General features: G+C 32.3%; 2 protein-coding genes across 2 annotated transcripts in view; both read left to right on the plus strand.

The window, feature by feature from the left end:
* LOC148679789 (uncharacterized) overlaps positions 1–11,172 on the plus strand; it is a 415,121-nt gene that overhangs the window by 29,493 nt on the left and 374,456 nt on the right. The window lies entirely within an intron of this gene.
* On the plus strand, positions 2,000–10,353 carry spaca4l (sperm acrosome associated 4 like). The gene is given in 3 exon segments (NM_001447132.1): positions 2,000–2,101; positions 8,964–9,074; positions 9,433–10,353. Coding segments are annotated over 3 exon segments (384 nt in total). The 5' UTR covers positions 2,000–2,049; the 3' UTR covers positions 9,654–10,353.

Genomic DNA, 11,172 nt, shown 5'->3' on the forward strand with positions numbered 1-11,172 from the left:
AATTTATTTATTTATTTATTATATTTATAAATTATGTATTTTAGTATTAATGTTTAGTATTAATGCATTTAAATTAGTGTTATATAGTGTCTTGATCTTATCATGAGCTGAGGGTGCAATTTTGTTCCTATAGGGAAACAAAATATATAATTGTACCTTTAAAGGTTCCAAATTGGTCCTTTACGGTACAATTTTGTATCCAAATGTGCTTTAAAAGGTACAAAAATGTACCTTTTAAACCTAAATCTGGACATTTGTACCTTTATAGCCCATTTGAGTACAAAATTGTACCCTAAGGACCAATATGGGACCTTTAAAGGTACAATTTTATATTTTGTTCCCTCTAGGAACAAAATTGTACCTTCACTGTACCTTTTTTTCTGAGAGTGTAGGGTCGATAGGCTGGCGCAGGCATACACAGGGTGATATAGCAGGCATGGGTCAGAGGCAGGCGGTTAGGATCAATGTCGATATTCAGGCTGGGTTCAAGACAGGTAGCAGGCAAGGCAAGGCAAGGCAAGGCAAGGCAAGGCAAGGCAAGGCAAGGCAAGGTCCAGGTTAGCAACAGGGAGATCAGGTAAGGATGAAAACCGCTCAGCAATGTTAACAGAGGCAGAACAAGACTTCGCACTGGAGTGTATGTTTGGGCTGCTTATATGTGTGCGTGGGTAATCAGTGTGATGTGGACCAGGTGTGTGGCAATCAGTGTCTGAGAGGGTGACGTAATGTCAGTAGTGCGGTGATGATGACCTCTGCTGGCCAGCGAGGAGAATGACTGGGACCGAGTCGGTGACAGAGAACAATTAAAAAAAAACTTGGGAAGATCTATCATTGTATGTCCAAAAAAAAATCAGGTTTTAGTTGTAACTTAACCCCCAACGATGTTATTTATTTATTTATTTATTTATTTATTTATTTATTTATTTATTTATTTATTTATTCATTTATTTATTCATTCATTCATTCATTCATTTTTGTTTCAAACTATTTATCTGTGGAATTTATAATGAATCTTTTAATTTAATTTAATTTAATTTTTATTTTATGTTAAATGCAGATTAAATAACTCTAAACCTTGTTTAAATGTTGCTATTATAGATTTTCATTTGTATATAGAATCGCTCCAAAATATTAATAGCGAAAAATGTAAAAATAAAATTATAGTGGCAAAGGAGCTGAAGTTGACTAGTAAACTTGCTGTTATTTGTATAGGTTAAAATAATATCATTGTAAAGATCTCTTTGTTGAACTGTTTTTTATTTATTTAATTTATGTAATTTTTTTTGTTTATTTTTACTTTTGTTTATAGTTACTTTTGTATTTTTTGGATGTCATGTTTAAATTGTATATTTGCTGTTGTTTAATTTAAAAAAACATATTTGTACCCATCTGTTCTCAACAGAAGTGAGAATTGGCGTATCATATGCACACAAAAATGGAATTTGGCGTATGCATTGCACGCAAAGGGAAAGTGTAAAGTCGTGTTATTTGTACGCATATTGATGAGATCGGGTTGAATAAAATATGAAAATAACTTACACAAAAAGTTTTGATAAGATTCTCGTTTGGTTATAAAAATCAGCTAGAACCTGGAGGGAAGTTCTCTGTGGGTAATGACCATCGAAAATAATCTGTAAGGAACGTTTTGGAAAGTTGGACGTTTTCCAAACGCGAACCATTTGAAGATTGTGTTTGCAGGGATGCCGCAATCAGGTTGTTTATAAGAGGTGTTGCTGCGCAATTTATGTTTTTTTACAAATAAAATAATCACATATATTTAAAGCTTTAAATTCTTCTCACGTGTACTTAGCGTATATATGATGCTAATTTCGAGTTCAAAAACTAATATCGAATTAATATTATTTGGAAATATGCGTAATTGCCACCGCGCCCTGGAGTCTCTTGTAACCTCTGTTGGTGTTTCATTGCCTTCCGTCTTCGGAAGACTGACGGGCGTTCCCTGGGAGTATAAATCTAGCGGATCTAACAGGAGTCTGACAGCAGTCTAACGGTCTTCTACTTGAACTTACCTCATTTACAGCAGAAACCATGAACAAAATCATTTTCGCCTCCTTTGTGCTCGCTCTTTATCTCGCAGTTGGTAAGATACCATTTTTGTTACACTTAATTCATGTCAGCCTATTAAATAATATAGGATTTTGCGCTGTGAATTTATCTTCAGCAGAAACGGATCGTTTGAGTTTAGCTTTTAACAGCAGCTATAATCGCAGTAACCTATATTAGTATTTGTTTGTTATTTCTAAACTGTTTATAACATAATTTTACAATATTTGATCTATCACAAACATAATTTTACAAGCCAGTGGTTTATGAGTCATTATAGGCTAATTATTGCATTTAGTGTGCTCAGTCTAGATCAAGTTATATGAAGAATTTGGATGTTTCAAACTTTTAAAGTAATAATGCAGTTTGGAATTTGTTAATAGAATGTTAAATTTGGAGGGTAGTTGTTTATGTTCCTGCCTATTTGTCATAGATTTGTGCTTGTTCTTGGGAAAGAGACAGGTTAGCCTGAGGCAGAGAGACCCACCCAGTTTGTAACAGAACTTGACTGATCTTGCCCACTGAACCAGTTATTTTAGGTGTGAATTAAGAGCTGCCCTATACAATTGTTCGTTTTAGAGTAGAGACACAATGAAGAAAAGGAGACAATAAAGTTCCATATATGTTACAAAGTGAATAAAGAGAATAGTGCATTCTTTTATTTGAGCTTGAAAAGTTGATACACTGGGTCACATTTGATTATGTATTCTTACTTTTTTTTCTGTGCTTACTGCATTTCTTGACTAATGTGTGACTGAAATGAACACAGAGTGGCAAAAAGGAATCCACCTCTAACACCATCTGATCACATATACCATATTTCCATCAGCAAACTATATTTAAATTTTTGATTATTTGCACTTTGTTAGAGCAAGTAATAGCTTTTCAGTGCTAATCTAGTTAAATAAACAATGATCCTGTCCCTGTCAGCTTCAGGAAAATTTGAAATGTCAGCAAATAAAGAAATACAAAGGAAAGAAGCAGTTTTTGTGTAGTATTTTTTGAAAATGCTGAAAATAACAAGAAAGATACATCAAACCACCCAAACTGTTAAGAAACAATGTTGGGAGAGATTGCTAAGATCTGCTAAATTGCAAGATATTTGATTTGAAGAAGCAGCATATTTCATAAACTTATGTAATTTTGCATTTAATAATTCAAACGTATAAATTAATGTAGATGTTCTACACTCCAAACTACAAACCCAATTGACTTAAAATTTTATATCACATTAAGGTCTATTATCAAAGTTATCAAAACTTTTAAACCAAGTGCAAATATTAGAAGTTGTGTACACAAAGTGAATAGCAGCATTTATATTCATCGTTAATTTTTAGCTATATTAAAACAAAATTTTACTTGCAGCAAGTGTATTTTGATGCTTTTATTTACAGTGGCATATGTTTCTTACTAGTTTTATAATTCTAGGCTACGTTATAAAACAGTATGCACTAATACTATGTTGAGTGTAGTTGGAAATATTTATCAAACTGTTGCAGTCTTTTGGGGTAAATGAAGATCTACAGTATATCTTCCTCTAACACAAAGAAAAGCCAGAAGCCTAGATTTACTGTGAATGTTTACCAGCTAGTAAACAGGGGAGTTAATGGTCACAAAACCCCTTTAGCTTTTATACATTTTTCTAAAGCTTTAATTAAATGGCTATTCATCATACAAAGTAAGGTTTTACCAAATTAGATAAAGCAATCAATACAGGTCACAGGTTTCTTTTTGTGGATACATTTACAACAGCTAAAAATGCAGATCAAACAAAATACCCTTTTCACAACACTGTTATGACGTATTTAACGTTCATCATAATCTTAAATCTTTGAAAAATTTTAATATTTTGATTTGTAAAAAAAAATGTATGAACATTTATATGCTTTTATGAATGTATAATATCTTTATAGGTCAAATTACAAAAAAAAAAAATGTATCGCTTATGCAAGGTGGTTCTAATGCAGCATCTACAGGGAGAGTAAATTTGACATTATTCTATCCTCTGGCTGCCGTCATCAGTCGCACACAATTTTTTTTCTCTGAAAGTCCTGATAACACCTTCGTCAAGATTTTCTTTTATTATTTAGCAAATAGAGTAAAAAATGTGCTCTACTCTCCCATTCACTGCACTTTAAGTTTACCCAGATATGACGCCTTCCACTATTAAGCAACCTGTAAATGTGAAAAGGCTCCTCCAGAATCATGGACAGGAACTATCAATTTTTAAAGCTTTTTCATTAAATACTTATTAGGTGTTTTATTTGAATGTTTAATATTTTTTAATGTTTAAATTGTTTAAAGTAATTTCATTTTCAATCTCCTGAAGAAAAAACTGAAGAATGGTTTCAGCAAAAAGGTGAATTTATGCAGGTTTACTGTATCCAAAATGTCCTCTTCCAGACATCTTACCAACCTACAGAATACTTCAGTTGTGAAAGAAGGGCGTTGCTTGTCATTTTAACCACTGTAACCAGGCATTAATTAGAGTCAGCCAATAGGCTCTGCTAGCAGTATGGGTTATTTGTGCAATTAAAGACACACAGTATGTAAATACTGCATTAAAACAAGTACAACAAATAAGCAGAACCTTTTTTTTATTTTGTAGCTTATTAGTTATTATGTTTCATTGGCCTCTAAGGAGTAACAGGCAAAGCCAGTACTCTTAATAAAATGTTTGCCACATTAATTGAACAGGCATTGTAACTACCTGTTGGGTTATCATTAAAACAAAAATTCAATTCAAACCTAGGTTCGTTGGATCCAAAATGTCCTCTTCCAAACATCTTACCAACCTACAGAATACTTCAGTTTTGAAAGAAGGGCATTGCTTGTCAATAACCAGGCATTAATTAGAGTCAGTCAATAGGCTTTGCCAGCAGTATGGGTAATTTGTGAAAGTAAGACACACACACACGCACACACACACACACACACACACACACACTGTGTAAATAGATACTGCATTAAAAAACAAGTACAACAAATAAGCAGAACCTTTTTAATATTGTAGCTTATTAAGTTTTGTTGGCCTCTAAGGGATAACAGGCAAAGCCAGTACTCTTAATAAAATATTTGCTACATTAATTGAACAGGCATTGAAACTACCTGTTGGTTTATTATTAAAAATAAATAAATAAATGTGAATTCAAAAGTTGAATTTAAACCTGGGTTCAATGTATCCAAAATGTCCTCTTCTAAACATCTTACAGAATACATCAGTTGTGATGTACAGAAAACATCTTACAAACATCTTACAGAATACACCAGAATACATCAGTTGTGAAAGAAGGGCGTTGCTTGTCATTTTGACAACTGTAACCAGGCATTAATTAGAGTCAGCCAATAAGCTCTACCAGCAGTATGGGTTATTTGTGCAAGTAAGACACACAGTGTGTAAATAGATACTGCATTAAAAACAAGTACAACAAATAACCAGAACCTTTTTTTATTTTGTAGCTTATTACGTTTCATTGGCCTCTAGGGGATGGCAGGCAAAGCCAGTACTCTTAATAAAATGTTTGATATATTAATTGAACAAGCATTGTAAATACTTGTTGGGTTATCATTAAAACAAAAATTCAAAAGGTGAATTCAAACCTGGGTTTGTTTTATCCAAAATGTCCTCTTCCATACATCTTACCAACCTACAGAATACTTCAGTTGTGAAAGAAGGGCGTTGCTTGTCCTTTTGACTACTGTAACCAGGCATTAATTAGAGTCAGCAAATAGGCTCTACCAGCAGTATGGGTTATTTGTGCATACAAGACACATATTATGTGTAAATAGGTACTGCATTAAAAACAAGTACAACAAATAAGCAGAACCTTTTTTATTTTCTAGCTTATTACGTTTCATTGGCCTCTAGGGGATGACAGGCAAAGACAGTACTCTTCATAAAATGTTTGCTACATTAAATGAACAGGCATTGTTACTACCAACTATTCAGCTATTTAGTTTCCACTTTCCATACTAATACGCAACTCCCTCTCTGACTCCTCCACTAACTACAAAAAAATAATAATAATAATAATTTACTAATGCTTTCCTTCTTAGACTTTACACACCTGAAACTCGCCTACAGCACTTATTCATTGTTGCTCTTAAAGTTGTGTAAATTGCTTCCTTGTCCTCATTTGTAAGTCGCTTTGGATAAAAGCGTCGGCTAAATGACTATGTAAATGTAAATGTAAATGTACCTGTTGGGTTATCATTAAAACAAAAATTCAAAAGGTGAATTCAAAAGGTGAATTCAAACCTGGGTTCGTTGTATCCAAAGTGTCCTCTTCCATACATCTTACCAACTTACAAAATACTTCAGTTGTGAAAGAAAGGCGTTGCTTGTCCTTTTGACTACTGTAACCAGGCATTAATTAAAGTTAGCTAACTGCCAGCAGTATGGTTTTTTGTGCAAGTAAGACAGACAGTGTGTAAATAAATACTGCAATAAAAACAAGTACAACAAATAAGCAGCACTTTTTTATTTTGTAGCTTATTAAGTTTTGTTGGCTTCTAAGGGATAACAGGCAAAGCCAGTACTCTTAATAAAACGTTTGCTACATTAATTGAACAGGCATTGTAACTGTTCTGTTATCATTAAAACAAAAATCTGAAAAGTTGATAGAGTGGTGTCAGGAAAACAATCATACAGAAATTGTTTTTTAAAAAAATCTTAGAGTGCCCATTCAAGGGTTAGAGAACGCATTATGCACTTGAGAAAAAATTGTGTCATGTAATTGTTATTTTACATTGTTTTTCAATTAATTAATTAAACATGCAGGTCACATGCAGGTCTGTAAACGATAGATTAAGGCTAAAATGCTTGCCTTCTCAATACCACAATCATGAAGAAGCCTTAAAAAATATACACATTTTCATAATCTTTTGAGTAAATAATGAGAAATTTGGGCTCACTTTTCCAACACAAATTTCATTAGTGGAAAACTGATCATAAATGTACTGCCTGATTTGTTTGATTATTTTCAGCTTCAGGCTTTAGCAAGTGGTGACTTGCTTGAAATCTGTCTGCAGCACATTCAAAAAGCATTCCTGTGTTATCTACAGCACTTCCACATATTTTAGTGCATGCTATCAAAGTGGAAATGTGATTTTTAATCCATTCGTCTTTATTTTAAGTGTTATACTGTTATTTCCATGAAATATGGTTGTCCAGTGTCAATTTATTAGTTCATCAATTGCTAAAAGAATTGCTAAAATATTCAGAATTAAACATTTTATCAGTTTTAGATGATATACAGTATGTGAGATATAGTGAGAAATACCATTATTGGTTTTGTAAAAAGGAATTCTTCAGAAGATCCAAAGATAAATTTGTACAACCACGTTGTTGTAATTGTTTACCTTTAGTCATCCATACTGCTAAATGCAATTAGGTGGTATTGGTAATGAACGCCACTACAAAACTGTGAATCATTGTGGAAAAAAAAACACTTGAAGCAGCTTTATAGCTCATCAACAATAATTTTCCATGACTTTTATTTTCCATTTTAACTCAAAATCTTGGAGACAACATTTCCTTAGTGACTAATATGGAACTATTTATTTCAAAGAGCTTTAAACAGCTTGATGTGTCAAAGCCATATTCTCTGTTACCTCCACCCATCCTATTTGCAGCTCCTAAAACGGTCCTGTGCCTGAAAAACAGGTTTAAGAGGGATTTAAGAAAAGAGACTCCCAGGAAAGAGGGAAGAACTTAGTAATTATCTGAACTATCACAAAGTTATGTTTATACTTGTTTAGGTCTTATGAAACATGTTTAACTCTTTTAGTGGTAAGGTCCCTTTTACTAGTTTAGGTATTCGGAATTGTGATTCATAAATTCATTGAATAAATTAATTCATTAATTTTCCTTCGGCTTAGTCCCTTTAATAGTCAATAAATGAATGTTAATATTAATTTAGGGATTCATCTACAATTCTGTACACTATTGTGTATAAATGTATAATATGGCCTCATTTAGATATCAAGATAAACATAGGAAAACTGGTAGGTGGGTTGATGGACTTAGGAGTGGGTGTGGTAGAAAGGAGGGGTTGACTGCTTTTGTCATTTATCCCTAAAAGGCTTTAACTTCCACCTCAGGGTGTGACCGAAACCATTTTGTGTACAGTTTTTTCTATGTTGTATTTAGTTTCTGTGTGAAGCATTTACTAGGGGGACAAAATTCCCCACACAGTTCAGTAATACCCAAACTCTTTCTCATTGAGACGTTTTTAAACCATACTAGATTTTTTTAAAATGTAAAAATCTTTTTGAAAAAAAATAAATAAATAATTGTGACGGGTGCATTTAAGAATGAAACTAATTTTCGAGGAAAGAATATACATTCTCTACTGGATAAAAGGTTTTGGGGAGCCCTCTACAAAAACCACAAAACTCAGCATACAAAACTCAGCATGTTTTTGTCGAATGTTTTGTATTAAAAGGTGTAAACTTTGAAAGTGTAATCTCACTCAAAAACAAAAATTGTCTTAGTATTTTCTCACTCTTACTCAGTTGATGGGCTAAGTTTATGCACAGTTCTTTGTCACTCCTGTGAATGACATCATTTAGCAAAAAGTGTTTATTTTACAAAAGAAGCCAGACCTGTAGAGCAGGGCTGTATAGTTGTTTCTCAGTGTTTTTTCTTGTTACGTGAATGTTTCAAGTGCTTCAGATGACTCGTACACTGAACATCAGGTCTAGAGTTAACAATGAGTGGAGAAAGATGTGTTGAGAAATGTTGAACAGTTAGAGTTACTGCCTTCCCACTAAAACAAGAGATTTAAAAAAAGTTCATTATTACCTTCAAAATGTTTAACTAAATTATTTGATTTCTTACATAGGTAATCCTTACAACAGTCACTAACAGTTTTTTTCATTAAATCTTTTTTTGTCAGGTCATGGTCTGCAGTGTTATGAGTGTAAATTGGGTTTTTGGGATGTTTGCTTTACAACCAAAAAGACATGTGATGCTGGCCAACTGTGCTTCAGTGGATTAGGGAAAGCAGGTAAGTTTATGCTTTTCAGAAGCTGTAACACCCACATTTTACAAGATTTTTATGAGGAAAAAATGCTTATAATATAGCAAATATAAACCAAATGTTGTTAGGCAGAACATGCAAAAAATATACTGACGATATAGCACTGATTTGAGTGTCTCATTGATTTCATAAAAATATTAAAGGAAGTGCACGCACACATTTTTATCTAAAATGAAAACAGTTATTCAACATAGTAGTTTAATTTACTATTCATCGTTCAAAGCTGTATTATTTTGCTTTACATTTTTCAATATCCAGCATTTGCCTGTTACAAATATTACAAGATTTGCTTTGTAATCAGTGTTTCCACACATTTAAATTTCAGGTGGTCTTGTGGATGTAAAGACGAAAGGATGTCTAGAACTCTCCAAATGCAACAAAACAGAATCGACGACTTTCCCAGCCAACTCAAGCACTCAGATATATCAGATGACCAAGACATGTTGTGCTACTGACCTGTGTAACTCGGGTCACATTCACATCTCTGCTGTCAACATGGCTTTCACTTGCATCACTACTGTGCTCATGGCCAAATTCCTTATTTGAGGAGGATCATTTCAACTTCCATATATACAGAGGAAATCATGCATAATAATATAACCACTTCCATGTTGCTTTAATACGGCTTTAAAGAAGGCAATATAAGACATTTATACAATGAATATTTTAGATGGGTCACACACTGGAACTTGAATAGCAGTCAATCCTAAATTAATGTTTTCAATTGTAAAAATATGGCAAAACATACAATCAATTTACCAATAAAGGCAGGTTTTCATATAATAATCAGCATCGAGTAACATTCTGAATATGGACATAAAATCCTTGTTAAATTAATTTTTTATCACTGGTGAAATGTTGTTGTCTATATTTTTTTTTTTTAATCTGTATAAAAACCATACTTTAACAATAGTTCATGGTCTTCTATTCTGGACCAAGTTATTAATGCATGCATTGTGTTTAGGAAATCGTTTAGTTTAAGTATTGGGGATTTCATGCATGGTATTTTAGGTGTATAGCTTTTTTTTCAACTTTAAATAATTTTTTATCCTTCACTGGCATAAATCTGTGTAAACTACATCAAGAGGAATGAAGGCTTATGTTTACAACTGTCTGCAAAGCAATGATAAGGTCTTTGCCCTGTTTTAACAAATTATCTGTTTAAGTTGCCATTATAATGTGTGCTGCCATTTCAATATGAGAGCAATAAACTGGTTTTAAAATAAACAAAATATTTAGCATTTGTAATTTATGTGAGTGCTGTTTCTTAGCTTCGTTGTAGCTTATATATATATATATATATATATATATATATATATATATATATATATATATATATATATATATATATATATATAGTTGAAGTCAGAATTATTTTCCCCAATTTCTGTTTAACAGAGAGCAGATTTTTTCAACACATTTCTGAACATAATAGTTTTAATAACTCATCTCTAGTAACTGATTTATTTTATCTTTGCCATGATTACAGCAAATAATATTTCACTAGATATTTTTCAAGATACTTCTATACAGCTTAAAGTGATATTTAAAGGCTTAGGTTAATTAGGTTAACTAGGCAGGTTAGGGTAATTAGGTAAGTCATTGTATAACGAGGGTTTGTTCTGTAGACTATCGATAAACAAATTAACTTAAAGGGGCTAATAATTTTGTCCTTAAAATATAAAAATTATAATTATTATAAAAAATTAAAAACTGCTTTTATTCTAGCTGAAATAAAACAAATAAGACTTTCTCCAGAAGAAAAACATATTATCAGACATACTGTGAAAATTTCCTGAATCTGTTAAACATCATTTAGAAAATATTTTAAAAGAAAGAAAATTCAAAGGGGGGGCTAATAATTCTGACTTCAATTGTCTATATATATATAGTGTTTGTAAATTGACCAACAGGGATTCTTCTAATACTTCTAATAATTTTTTGACTCATCAAAGATTCAGCTTATTTTTTTTTTATAAACCTTAAACTTTATGCTGTTAGCTTGATTAATCCAACATATTCTATAACTTAAATTTCTGCCTATGATTTCTCAGATATTATTTAA

Source organism: Danio rerio, chromosome 19 (assembly GCF_052040795.2).
Source record: "Danio rerio strain M-AB ecotype USA chromosome 19, GRCz13ab, whole genome shotgun sequence".
Classification (NCBI taxonomy): Eukaryota; Metazoa; Chordata; class Actinopteri; order Cypriniformes; family Danionidae; genus Danio; species Danio rerio.